This window comes from Mya arenaria, chromosome 8 (genome assembly GCF_026914265.1).
Source record: "Mya arenaria isolate MELC-2E11 chromosome 8, ASM2691426v1".
NCBI classification, from domain to species: domain Eukaryota; kingdom Metazoa; phylum Mollusca; class Bivalvia; order Myida; family Myidae; genus Mya; species Mya arenaria.
In genome coordinates, this window is record NC_069129.1 from 44,115,443 (window position 1) to 44,129,553 (window position 14,111).

The window sequence follows — 14,111 nt, forward strand, 5'->3', positions numbered from 1 at the left end:
TGCAAGTTTTATTTAGCAAACACTGAAAATTTCGTAGTGTTCAGTACTTTTTTGTTGATCGACACATCCTACATCGGTGAGTACCTGAAAAAAATGGAATACAGAATAATAATGCGAAACTATAACGTGCCATTTGGAACTCCTCAAAAGCATTCCTGAAACTGTCAAATAGCTTTGATTATTCACAAATCATCATGGATTCTTAATGCGAAGTTGTATTTTATTTAATTTCACAATATATATAGCAGATTGGTTCTTCTTTAACTATACCCATATTTACAAGAAAACTGGGTGATACTTTCATATTTCATGCCAATAGGTACATTTCTATTATTCTATTTTTATTTGAACATACCGAACACATTTTTCCCTCTATGTCGTGTAACTTGTATTGAAGATCATGTGCAATGAATAGTTAGAATAGGTCTCACGCTATCGAAAATAGGTATAACATTACTGGCGTTTCTGGATCCTTATGCACGTATTTAGTACAGTCTTTTACTAACACATCTTTAGCAGTAAATCAATTGTAGTATCATAACTGGCTAATTTGATAATGTTCATCTATTTTCTCATGTTTATATCAAATAAAATGCGCACTTCAATATTGATGAATTATCCTTAGCAAAGTGAAATAAACTTATGGAATGAAATTTATTTTAGATGTAAAGAATTTAAATAGCTGTTACAATTTATAATTGCTTCAATAAAAAATATGGAGAAACACTAATCATATAATAATATGATGAACACCGAAACTTTCTAAAATGAGAAAAACAGGTAAAAAAGATAGCTGAAACATTTGAAAAGTATCAGCTGTTTTTGCAGATTCAATCGATTTCCACAGAATGCTCTCATGAATGTCTAACAATGAAATATAATAACAATTACAGTGTTTGGAAGGTAATATGATATAATAACAAATATATATATATAATAATAATACTTTTTAGCAACAAAACACTGACTCACAATCTGTAAGTGAAAAAAAAGATATTTCACGCACTTATTAATATTATAAAAAGTGAAGTAATGAAATTGTTTTACCAGGGTTTTTATAACACAACTCCTTTTAACTTCATTTGTTTTGTTCTTCAAACAACTGGTTTCCTCACAACAATGTTATTAAGACACGGCGGGGAATTCACGTGACTAAATTGTTGGTTGCTGTGCAAGATGGCTTCAACAAAAGACTCGACTCGAGCCGAAAATCAATGTTATACATATAATTATAACAGTTTCTTGAATGTTAAACATAGCCTATCATATGCCCACCTACATAATGTGTATAAGGATATCCATGTTTTCCTTGAAACTATTACACTGCAACATATATAGATAAATATTCCTACTATAAAAGTTTCAAAACCAATGTTGTAGCAAGGATGTGTGTTGCAAATCCACTACTGTGACTCTGAATTTTTCTTTTCGGCTTAAATTCATCTACAAGTGAGGATCGAAATCCCTCATTAGGCATCCAAATATATTTTTAACAGTGTAAGTGTGTGTTTGGTGGAGTGGGGCGGGGCGTGAGTCGAATCGAACCAAAATGCAGACCGTATAAAATCTAAACTCTCAGCGTCAAGCAGGGCCCTGATATGACAACTGTTTACGTTAGAAATGCATGAACAAAAATGTAACAGCCTTTATGTTCAACTCAGAACGGAAGTATTTACTTAAGAAGTGTAAACAGAAACATATGTTTATAATTAAAAGATCATTGTCAATAAGCTGGTCACTTTGAGCTTCACAACTGGACTTCTGTGTCATTACACTGTGAACAATTTACATAATCCGTTCTAGAAGTATTCAATTTGAACAAACGAAGACTACCGAAAGATGACCTATTCGATCGATTTCTAAATCGGTTAAGGATTTGTTTAGAATTACATGTACACATAATTGAATGTACTTGGCTTCTAAACTTCTTTCCAGTCGCACAATAAAGAAAGAAATTAATGCTGTGATTGGTGTACATCAACATTTCAGAAATCGTGTCGATCAACTTTCGTTTGACAAGAGCTTCAATTTCTTGCGGAGTTTCTGTCACTGAGGTATATATAATGTAAATATTCATTGGAAGTGTAGTTATGAGAAATGTGAACAGCATACATGTTATCCGTCGGCTAACTTCTCCGTGATCTTGTCGCTGTCGAACTTGTGTTCCCGAACGTCCGCTTAAAGACGAGTGCTGCCGAAGCATTATTCGAGCATTATTTGCATTAATCACATTTCGTATAATGAAAAGATTCAACACAAAAATAAACACAAATGGGGAAAACGAATACAGTGCAGCATCAATCCACGGCCACACTTGCTCCACGAGATATTTGAAGTTTTCTTTAGCTTTACACTCCGCAACAACCGTGTTATTTCCGTGCGTATAATGTAAATCCACTGACCATAAGAAATGGAGATTTACGCATGTAAACAGCACAATGATGCTTGTTATTCCAATTTTAGCGTACTTTGCATTACAAATTCTGGGCGCTTTTAGTGGAAATATAACAACAATGGTTCTTTCAATCGTAACAGCAACAATCAGCCACACTGACACCTCGCTGCACAAATATCCAAGGAATACTGCTGCTTTGCAAAACACTCTATTCACTTCTTCGACGTTAATCAGGAATTGTGCTATCCACAGTTTCAATAATCCAATGTAGAGAACCAGAAGATCCATTATGGCCAACACGCTTAGATAGCTGTATGTGGATGCCTTTCTCGTGTTTTTCATGAGTATGATAAAAGAAAACAAGTTACCGAATGTTCCGACTACTAAAAGTATTGGAGGAATATACAGAAGTATAAGTTTATGAGCTGCATATTCCGGATGTGTCATTAAAAGTGCCTCGAAAGACATATTTCTTTCGGGGATTAGAATGTATGTAGTTAAATTTCACTTTATGCAATTTGCAGACTTGGGTTAGCTTCTTACATTTGTGGTGTATTCTTTACAGCATTCTGAAATAAAAATAAATAAAGAAAAACCTATATTACAAATAGAGATTTTTATTAAGATTTATGCTACACATAAACCCATACAATGGGCCAAGGTCATTTGATTAAATGAAAGCGCTAATATAGCAATGCTGATGATTTACACTGTGTATTAACAAGAACTACAACGTAAGGACGACTGCGAACATATCCTGCGCTATGTCAAGTTTATAAAACAGGTCTTAGTTTGACTGCGTTTTAAACAAGTTTATTTCGAAGAAATGCGGAAATATCGGCGCATCAAAGCTTAGACCCTGGTCATAACGAAAACCATGATATTTGAAACTTTGCCCTCATGTTGTCAGGAAAAAGCACATCAAAAAGTGTATAATACCTCTGGCTTTGATACATGTCGAATAATGTCCCTAGTTCCATTGATTAAAAACTAAGATCGTAGGGATTCGCAGCGCGGCGCTTTTGCTCAATAGATATGCTGGAACAGAGAAACTACGGAACACCAACACACGCTAAATTTTACAAATAATAGTCTCGGTTTTATTGAGACTGTCCTTTGACAGCAATTGAAAGTGCGTATGGTCGACGTGCAACAACACATACATATATTCCTCTCAATGTCAATACATGTCTTATTTGAAAAAAAAAATAGTCCAGCCATACTACTTTTGATGTGATCAGTTAAATCGGATGGTAATGAAAGATTGACATCTTTCATCTCGTTAGACAACAGCAAGATAGAAATGAAAAGCGCTCGAAATTAATATCTTCATCTTTTGTCGCTGAGTTTTGCATGCTTTTGTCACTCAAAAGCTAATTGCGGTCGGTCCTGATTATTGCATGAAAGCAAATTTACAGGAATATCTCAAAATGCTGTCAATTACCAGTGAAGGAACATGAAACTGTCACGATGTAATTTGAAAACGGTAGATGCCCTCTGATATAAGTTGTATCGCGACCACATACGAATTTCCTTATACTTATCTTGGATACCGAAGATAAAATATAATCATAACTTTTGTTCAAAATACATTTTCAATACTTTTTGACATTGAATTTCGAATATTTTCCTACACGAGTTTCTCTGATGATTCTAGCTGCAGTTAATGTAAACATTTAGTATTTTGAATACTAAAACGAATTTATCAGGAGACGTATCGTGTTGTAACTAAAGTCCTTGAAGAAATAGTTCTCAGTTTGGTTTTAATGAGCATGCTTCATAAAAGTTATGAGGAGAACAATTTGTCAAATTCAAATACATTGAGTTTTTGTCTTGAATCTATGTTTTAATCTTATTAATCAATACTATCTTCCTTCATAAAAGCCAACAGTTTATGGTGGGTATGAACACTCTAATGTGTTTAAGAAAAATAAAGTCGTTAATAGCCTATGCCAACATAACACCCCTCGTGTGTAATATTGGCTCCCTCATCCGTCCGAGTAGTTTCCTTTGAAAGTTTGTGGGTAAAATCTTGATATGAATATGTTAAGTTATTTTGATTATGTTTGCGATGGTATTCTACTTTTCCGTTGCTTTTATTTTGTATTTATAGTATGTTTCTGCTTATCATTTTGTTTGTTTAGAAGATAAATGATGGGATCGAATTTCATAAATTGGAAACGGTTTTACCGCTACTGATTCATTATATATTATGAAAGCTATCCTCATATATGATAACGAAAGAAATGTATGTATATGTGAATTCAATTTGGCCGTGTTCTGCTGAGACATCTTTTTATTTGATATCCATCATTTTGTATCAATTATTTGGAGATAATGAAGGGGTTTTAGAAATGGATATTTTCAATTATGACAAAAATCAATTATTTTCACATATACGTCATTTCTAATTAAAATATTTTTATTCTTGATTTTTCTAGAAAATCTCGAAGTAAATGTCATTAAATGTAAAGAACTTTGGTTAAATACAGCAGGTTAAACGTTGATTTTCGCAATTAGTTTAGCCTGCGAGATCGGATTAGAAGTAATGTGAATATTTTAAAAAGCTTAATATATAGTTCTTAAAGGGTGGTGTGAGAATTTCCTTTGCCATCAGTAGTTTCAAATGCCGAAATGTTAAAAAAAGAAACTACTATTGAGAGTCAAGCAGGTTTTGAACTTTTTACCATTTTTTCGCTTGGAGTCAAAGAAGCCGTTTTTCTGAGATCTTAGAGTTTAATGTGGATTCCTGTGAAATATGCTTAATAAAATAATGAATTATGACGTTTGTTTTTGTTTTATTGCCTTTAAGTTGCCTCCGAAGAGGCGTATATGTTCAATTTCTGAAATTTCTTAATAAATGTTTAGGAAAGTGAAAGGATGTGGTTCACTAACTGTAACAAGGCGGTGATAAACAGATTTCCTGATGTCGATACTTGGCATTTGTGTTTTACCTGTTGTCTTGTCGCGAAATGTATTTGGCCTTTGAATAGGGTCATGGTAACGTGTAGGGCCACTGGGCCTTATATCTTTCCTTGTTTTACAAGTAATACATATGAACAAAAAAATCATTATAAAATCCGCGGAAAAACTTCTTATGGACATAGATAAGGTCTTAAAATGATTAAAAGAGTGTACTTTAAACTTCTGTTTCGATATCATATAACGGCCGGTCTGCAGTTTGTGTAATGTGATTAACATCGGTTGAATTATCAACGAGTTCTTTGCTTAGTTTGCACCCAGCGTTCTATGACGGTTACCTAAATACTTACTTTCTTACGATATTTGTGCTTATGAGATTAAAGGTTTCATATATGTATAAAGTTCTGGTCCGTGTTCCTTTCAACTAAAAGATGGAGTTTTTCTTTGTTGGTTCGAAAATTGTGATGATAAAAGTTATATAGTCTCTCTGATGTATTTATTAAAAGTTTTTGATACATATACATTCATGTTTTTTCTTCATTGCATTCTGCAAGGGGCGGAAACAGATTGTATAGAAAGGTATATTTTGGCAACACTATTGAAATGAACGTTTTTTAATATACTAGTATATGCTTTAGCGATTTACAAGTAGATAACTTGATTTGTACGTAGGCAAAATATTATAATGGAATAATCAGATATATTCAATCAAAATTATCTCATTTCATTGATGAACTCCGTTCATACATTACCAATATCAGAACAATACACCTTTTAAAGATATGTTAACTAATTTCCGAAATTTTCTCCTTGAATGCATTTTCAAATGCAATTAAATATAAAGATTTCTGTTTTTCTTGCATCAACTCCATGTAATATTGGCTATTTTCAAGAAATCATTTGAAGACTGGAGAACGTCTTGCCTGTCGATTGGTTAATTTATTGTAATAAACTATTTCAACAGTGTCAAACCTAAAATAATTGAATTTGTCTCCTTTCAGATTTAGATACATCTCAGTTCTGTATTTTTATCTGTCTAAGAGAAAACAAATACAACGAGTTATTCGTAATCCAATGCAAAAATAATTCATTTTTATTTACAGTGGCCGAAGAAAAATCATTAGGCTAACATCCTATTTGGAGAAAAAGGCGCAAAACACATCATTAAGATTAAATAATATATATTCCTCATTCGATTTCAGATAAAATAAAGGGCAACTTTTCTGTAATATATGTATAAACTTTATTGAGTTTTAGTTACATGTTTTAAAAATTATAGAAGCTTCAAAATTATATTTTATTCTTTAAAACTATCAGAGACCTAGGTTATTTGTGGGTCGTATTCTTTAGTTGGAACTTAGTTTCAGATATTTAGTGTATGCGTCGTTACATACAATTATAAGAGCGATTTTTTTTACCTGAAATAAATCATTCGGTAAAGGAAACGAAAAAAATGATTTTTTTTTTCAAAGTGACGCAATAAAAACGTGTAATTTGTAGCTATATGTTGACCGTCGAAACAGTTTGATAGGTCCGAAAATGTTTAAGAAAGGTGCATGCCAAAATATATAACAAATGTATCTTTGATCTTCTCTTAACGCAGTGTCTTTGCTTTTAACGATGTTTAAATAAAAATGTATTTTAAGCCTACAAATATATATATATATATAAACTTGTTTAATCAAAGCTAATATTAAATGCTCTAGTCACGAAGTAACTACGGCATTAATTTAGTGATTTATGTTTCATTATTAATGTACTATCGTCTGTTCTGTTCAAACGCTTTAAACATTTATAAATTAATAAATAGTTAAAGCGACAGTACACCATGAAATTAGAATAAATAAAGCAATAAACCAACCTGTTACCGTCCCATAATCACTTTGCACATCTGTGACTGAATGAATATGTAAACCGCTTTGCGTGATTATAGGAAACATCCAACTTGTCTAAGAACAAAGTCGACAATGCCTTTCCTTCCCCAATAGTCCTAGCAAGACTCTTACACGGCCTTATTGGATTTCTCGCTGAGGAACAAGAATCTCGATTGCCAATTACAGTATTATAGGCCGATGATGAGCTGAAATTGTCGAAGAAGCTTGCTTGATATTCAAGTCAAAGCTTAATCAAACAACCGTTCACCTAAGGATCGTTCGATCAACGACCGTTGACCCAAATAGTAAAAAGGTTCTCCGAAAAGTTCCTAAGTGAAATTATGTTGTATGTTTTATCAGAGTTTGTTATGGAGAAAACTTCACATGACGGAAATAAGCCTTCAGGAAAGCATTATGACACCTCCTAAGCTTTTTAAAACAAACACAGTTGGTATTCGAAATCACTTGACCTTGCATCATGTCTTTTCCAAAGCCAGGTTGTTTTTATTTTCTTATTGTTAACTCGTCCGTTGCTGTTTCAATATACAATAATTCGAAATATTGTAATATACGTGTTGTGTTCTTACCTTGTACGTACCTATTTTTTATGGCGGAATAGGTCTTTGATCAGGATTATTGGTTTGCAATGTATAACAATAATCTCCATCATGGCTTGATGACCTCAATACACAACTATTTCTTATTTATGAAAGATAGCAATATGTTTCACCTCGTGAGCACTAAATGTTAAATTTCACGAGTGAGTTGCTAAGTGTTGAACATTTGCTTTTGGTAATCACAAGTTGAAATGCAAAGAGGATTGATTTTTGTTTAAGTATAAGATCGTATTATTATCTTTCACCGAGTGAGCACCAAAAACAATATTGATTTACTTTTGGTGTATATTGCGATCTCACACTTAATATTATTTTTATCTTTTTATGATTTAGTGAACACCTTTATCTGGATACCCTCTCTTTTTCAAATTGTTAGTGTATTTGGTTAAATAATAAGGATTCTTTTTCATTTCTTTTGTAACATCATGATATACAAATAATACGAACACAAAAATAAATCAAAGAAAGATAATAGGTTGATAGGGCTACAAGTTTAAAAAACTTTGCTTCCTCCGTCTCAACCGTAAGTTTATCGGGATATAATCAACCGTTGATAACGTTGAAATACCCTTTTTTATCATGACTTCGTCTTTGCAATTCATGTGGATAGTTCAAAGGAATCATTTGCTATGTACATTGTTCGTTTTAAGAGTGTAATAGTGCATACTGATAAATATTTCGAATGTGAGCTTTGAGGGATGAGTGAATCATATCTAGTGGTTGCAGCTTAATTAGTCCATTTGTAGGTGACGTATACGTATGTGTGATGTGCTGCTCAGGTTAATATTGTCAAATTGTATGATTTTGCGAGGTTCGATTGTTCTGGCTTAAATTGCGACACATCTGTTTACGCATTGTAGGAAAATTCGCTAGGGTTTAATTCAATATCGGAAACATTGGTGGAAAATTGAGAAAAGTTAACAAGCAATAGTTAACCATACTCTTAGTTTTATTCATTTGTTTATATGTGATTTTGTGTGTTTATACCCAAACCCTCGTCGAGGGGATGATGCTCAAATGTCTTTGACCTGCCCTGAGTTAACTCGTTAGCAGACTATTTTCTTGATTGCTGTTGTAATGCAGTTCATATACTGCAAGCGATGAACTAAATCTTACACATTTGCTGTATATAAAACTAGATGTTAACATGTATGCAAGTAGGAACTTGGTATGGTTTGGTTTGTATTCGCGTTGTTATGACCCTTATGGTACCATTACATAAGACTATTTTCCTCCTATGTCGTCGTACTGCTGTGATTATAATTGATTAAGTTTATTCTTTGGACTCCATCCATTTTTAACAGCCCCATTGCATACCATACCCCAATAAAATGCAAAAAGTAAAATTGTAATCCATAATTAAATGACATCGCGCATATTCAATCGGAGCGCAAACGCTATACGATATGAACTTAATGAAGTTTTATCTACGCAAAGGACTAGGCGAATATAAATATTCGATTTTATTTCTTTTAAACGTTCGCTTTGTTTTATCTATAAGGTAACTCATTGAAACAAAGTTATTCCTTTGCGATTCGAAAAAAAGATTTATCCAGGCCGGAGTACAGAACATTTTATAAATACAATACGCCGCTGACCGACTTTTCGTTTATATATGAAACGAAGGTTACGACACATGTTTTTTCAATGATGCATTAATAGCTGCCTAAACACTTGTCCTGAAAGGACGTTAGCTATTCACAGGTTCCTACTGGTTACAATTAAAAATGGCACATCCATTTGAATCGTTAAAAGTTTCGTTTAATGAATACTCACTTGATTTAGCTCGACTGTGAATAGAGCTCGAAGGAGATGGTAGAAATCAGTGGTGTTATGCATTGGTATTTATCCATTTGAAGGATTTAACACACAAACTTTTGGTAGAGGGGAGGATATGCAACCACTCTCAATGCAACTCTGCCAACGTCCTCGAGCAATATATTGTGGTAATTTATTTCCAAGAGTCATTGAGTCGTATAAATATATCCCGAAGGTATAGAACAAATAACATATTGTAGACGATAAACAAGCCTTTTTGATTCATTAGTTTGTATTCTCCTGGTAACGGCCCTGTCGGTACAAATAAGGTAGACTCATTTCGGATTGTTATGCTAGGTTGTCTTGTTGATGTTGTTATATTTGAACAAACTGTATAAATTAACATACGCTATTATTTGTGAAATAAAGCCATACTAACTCCGATAAGCTGCTTACTGTCGGCTTCCAACATCTGTTGGTTTAGTAACAATAAGGAAGATAAAGGTTGATCCTGTAATACCGAGGAAATTTTTCTTGTTTTTTGTTTGCTTCATTGAGTCTAAAACATTGTTCATTTAATCTTTTCGCATTAACCCACATGCGGTTCGCATTAATCCACATGCGGTTCGGTAAAAATGCGTCATGCGCAAGGTAATCTTGATCAATTATGCAAGTAAGTAGTAGTATGTCAAAAGACATTCGATATCAAAACATTACTAGAATATTTAAAGTATCTTACCTGCTTTGAATAAGAATGTCATGATTTTGTCAATCAACAGGTGATATAATTATATATGTCGAGATCACGTGTGCACGATACTGTTTTAATGACTTTGTGTCTGGGCTTGTAATGTGTTGTGATATATATTTCTCTGCAAAAACATTGCATACACTTCTCCATGGCCGTAACATATGCCTATATTTATCGTCTATCAAGCTTCCGTAAGATAAAGAACCTTCTAATTACACTCGCAAAATGTCAACCACACGAATACCATCTTTATTGCAATGAAACCCGACACCTTTTACTTATTCATTATCCAGATAATGAGGCTGTGTCCACAGAGGGACACAACAAGTAGTGTAATAATCGCGTAGGAAACGTAGGCTCTGTATTAAGACACGACACTGCTCGAAGCCTCTGGGAGACAAAAGAAAATAGTTAATGTTGACACTTTTTATAAAACCAATTGACCTTACGACAGGATTTGATTGACAGGTCCTATCAGCCAATCAGAATGTAGGGCTGATAAGCCGTGTTGCTATCCGCCATTTTGTCCGTCAAACTGACCAGAGTCCGTCATATACATGCGCTGGCAATTCCTCGCCTTTTTAAGTATTATGGTAAAAAGGTGTTGTCATGGCACTTGTAATTCGGATACAAGGTAGCCAGGCCGACTAAAGATGACTTCCAATTTGTTCCGTATTCGAAACCAGCGAGTTATTTAGAAAAATGCAAGTGCTGTATCAGACTCTGTGGAAGACCTCATCAACAGCTGAACTTGGAAATTTTGAAACATCGTTCAAAGGCGAAACATCTATACGTCTGTACAAAAGTATTTTTTGAACAAAACTACTTATTTCAATCCACTCAAAATTTATTTAATACTGAAATTGTCCGTGCATGACCTAAATAAGTGTTACTATTTTTAAACTATAAACATCGTACATTTATGCTTTGGCTTGTGTTGTCAAATCGGCATTAATGGCCATTTAATATCCGGTTCAACATGGACACGATTGATTTCATTCAAGATAGAGGTATTTTTGTTAATACCGTTATGTAGTTTTTATAAACTGCTTTGCTTTCAAAGTAAATCAGGAAATATCGTACAACTAAATTTTTGTCCGAACCATCGCATGCTTCCGAATCTCATCTACTCGTATGGTTCCTATGTAAACAATGGCTTTTGTAGCTGTCATTCCGACACATTTCATAGATTTCTTATTTTCATATCAGCACTTTGTCGACGGGAAATCCAATCAAGAAAACCCTGACTCTCAAGCAGCTACTGTATTTGACCAGCTCACACCAGCTAGGCCTCCTCCAAAACTCAGATAAATATTTGAGCCACCAAAACAAAACGAGAACAGATCGGTCTGAATCGTTAAGGTATTATTTTCTGTACATTTAAATCAATTATTATGTTCATTAGAACTTGATTCTGCCAAACATGTGCTGTAAAGACTTAGACTTATTATGAATAAAGAACAAGTCAAACATGTACATATTTTCATTGTTATTCTTATATTTTGGGCCATTTACGTTAATCTACAATATTTAATGATAGTTCATCCAATGTTCAGAGTCCGGATCACATGCACACTCGATTAACAGTATTCTTAAAGTTGCACTCTCACAGAATTCTAGTTTGACACTTTTTGTCTCAGAATCGGCTTATTTTGGCATTCTTTAAATTAAGACCTAATATATAAATCACAAAGCAAACTTCTCCGAGCCAAAGTATGATAAATGCAATCGAATCCTGTGTAAGTTGTCAAAGTGATCAATCTGTGAAAGTGCAGCTTTAACAGTGAAAAATAACTTCTAGCTAATGCTATATATTTTAAAATATATTTGCCATTGCAATAAAGAGATATTCCCCTACAATATCATACATAAACACCAAAGAAATATCAAAGTTTAAGTAATGTTTGCAAAACAACAATGTATTTAATAAATCTGATATTAAATATGCAACAACTGGTGTTATACTCCAGAACTGAAGCTAACATCATAGAGGTACATCCTTCCAAGAATCCATCAAAACAACATGCTGAACAACTTCAAGAACTCTCTTCAAAAGACCACACTTTCCTGAAATAAATAAAAGATGCCAATATTAAAATAAATCAGTTACATGTATTGTTAAATATTTTAATACTAGCTGTAAATGCTACTGCCTTTGATGTTTGCTTTCTACATGTATATCATAATGAAATATTGACAAGATAATAGCTAATGTTTTGTGGTTGTTGTTTTTCTCTGAACAAATAGTCCATTACTTTTGTACAGCAAAGTAAAACTTAATGTTATAAAAAGCTTTAAAATAGGTCCTACCGATTATTTGTAAAACTTGTCATCACTGGTTTTCTCTTGCGGTTGAAATTGCCTGGACTGGCAAATATCATGTGGGGGGGGGGCGGTTTCCGGTCTTATGCTAGGTCCCCTGTGGCAGTAGGCTTGTTGAATACAATAATAAGTGGACTTCCTTATCTCCATCAATCAGAATACTTTAATGGTGTCAACGGTAAATAGCAGGAGACCCTCCACCAGCCGTAACCGGTAAATGGGGGGAGGGTAGTGTGTGTGGGTTAGAACCAGCTGCCCGGTCAGCTTAGTTTGTAGTAGAGTGCCGGGCGGTTCTGGTGGTTGTGAGTTCCACACCGGGGCACTTTTCCTCCCAGGTCTACTTTTACAGCCAGAGTGTGTGAACATGTTCCACAATTTCTGTAAGAACAAAAATCAAAGCATGTGAATATTTGAGCAATGCAAAAGTTACAGATTGGTATCACCCACGATTGTCACTTGTCAACTATTACATTATTATTCATAAGGGTTTTATGCATAACCCCAATAAACCATTTCTGCTCATACTATAGAATACAAGGTTATACTGTATAGCTGGCATGTAACTGTTATTTAATGTCACTTCCGGGTTCCCCATTCGGGCCATTTATGATTTACTCATATTGTGCGATGATTTAATCTGTGTTTCAACAATACTGTAAGAAGGACCGGTGTTATTAAAAGTTAAACTTACCCTTGTTTGCATTTACAGTATGCGTCACACACATGCTTTTCCTTTGTATCGATGTCAATATTGACAACATGGCGGCTAATCGATTTTCTCTGACTTGGATAGATTTCACCCCGTAAATGTTAGATATCGTCATTTTCTAAAGATATAACGAGCCTTCCGATGTAGCAGCCAGTTACAAATTCCTTTGACTTCTATTTTTTTCGCATTGTAATTTCACATTTATGATAATTTGTCAGGAATATCGGAAAGCGAAACTACACGAGACGCCATTACTTCCTCGTTTGTTTGACGGACATAGACAGAGTTCGCTCCCTTGATATCAGGGGGCGTGGCTTAGAAGCCGCTGTCGTAAGGTCAATTCTAATGTCTTAATCAATTTATACTTTAGTACGCATATTAAACCAAAATATAGGAATGATCTCCGACGGCCCAACAATTCCAACATTCAGATGATCGTTAGAAATTGAGGGTTTGACAACTAAGTTTAATTAGATCAATTTTACATTTTTCATTGCACAGTAGTCTATATTAACTCAACACACATTGAGCAAAAATTTAAAACATGATTTATCAGACATATATACACTAACAAGTGCTTTAAGTCTGCATTCATACGCTGTCTTAACATTATAAAAAAACAAAATATATTTTGAATTTTGAAAATGGAATGCACAAAAAGCACGTTATTTATGTGGGTATCAATTAGCATATAAATATAAGTATTCCGGTCTTATTAACATTACTCACACATGTAAGTAGTCAATTTGTTTAAAGTTAAAAT

General features: G+C 33.8%; 1 protein-coding gene and 2 long non-coding RNA genes across 3 annotated transcripts; 1 reads left to right on the plus strand and 2 right to left on the minus strand.

Moving 5' to 3' along the window:
• Nucleotides 1-1,747: 1,747 nt before the first annotated feature.
• On the minus strand, nucleotides 1,748-2,863 carry LOC128244226 (growth hormone secretagogue receptor type 1-like). The gene has a single exon (XM_052962243.1). It carries the CDS (start codon nucleotides 2,861-2,863, stop codon nucleotides 1,748-1,750), a length of 1,116 nt encoding a protein of 371 aa, XP_052818203.1.
• An 8,253-nt stretch (nucleotides 2,864-11,116) lies between these two features.
• Nucleotides 11,117-12,534, plus strand: LOC128244736 (uncharacterized). Its single transcript, XR_008262982.1, has 2 exons — nucleotides 11,117-11,679; nucleotides 12,288-12,534. It is a non-coding gene; the product is annotated as an uncharacterized LOC128244736 (long non-coding RNA).
• LOC128244735 (uncharacterized) lies at nucleotides 11,790-12,907 on the minus strand. The gene is made up of 2 exons (XR_008262981.1): nucleotides 12,628-12,907; nucleotides 11,790-12,384 (listed from the first exon to the last, which is right to left on the minus strand). It is a non-coding gene; the product is annotated as an uncharacterized LOC128244735 (long non-coding RNA).
• Between the last annotated feature and the right edge of the window lie 1,204 nt (nucleotides 12,908-14,111).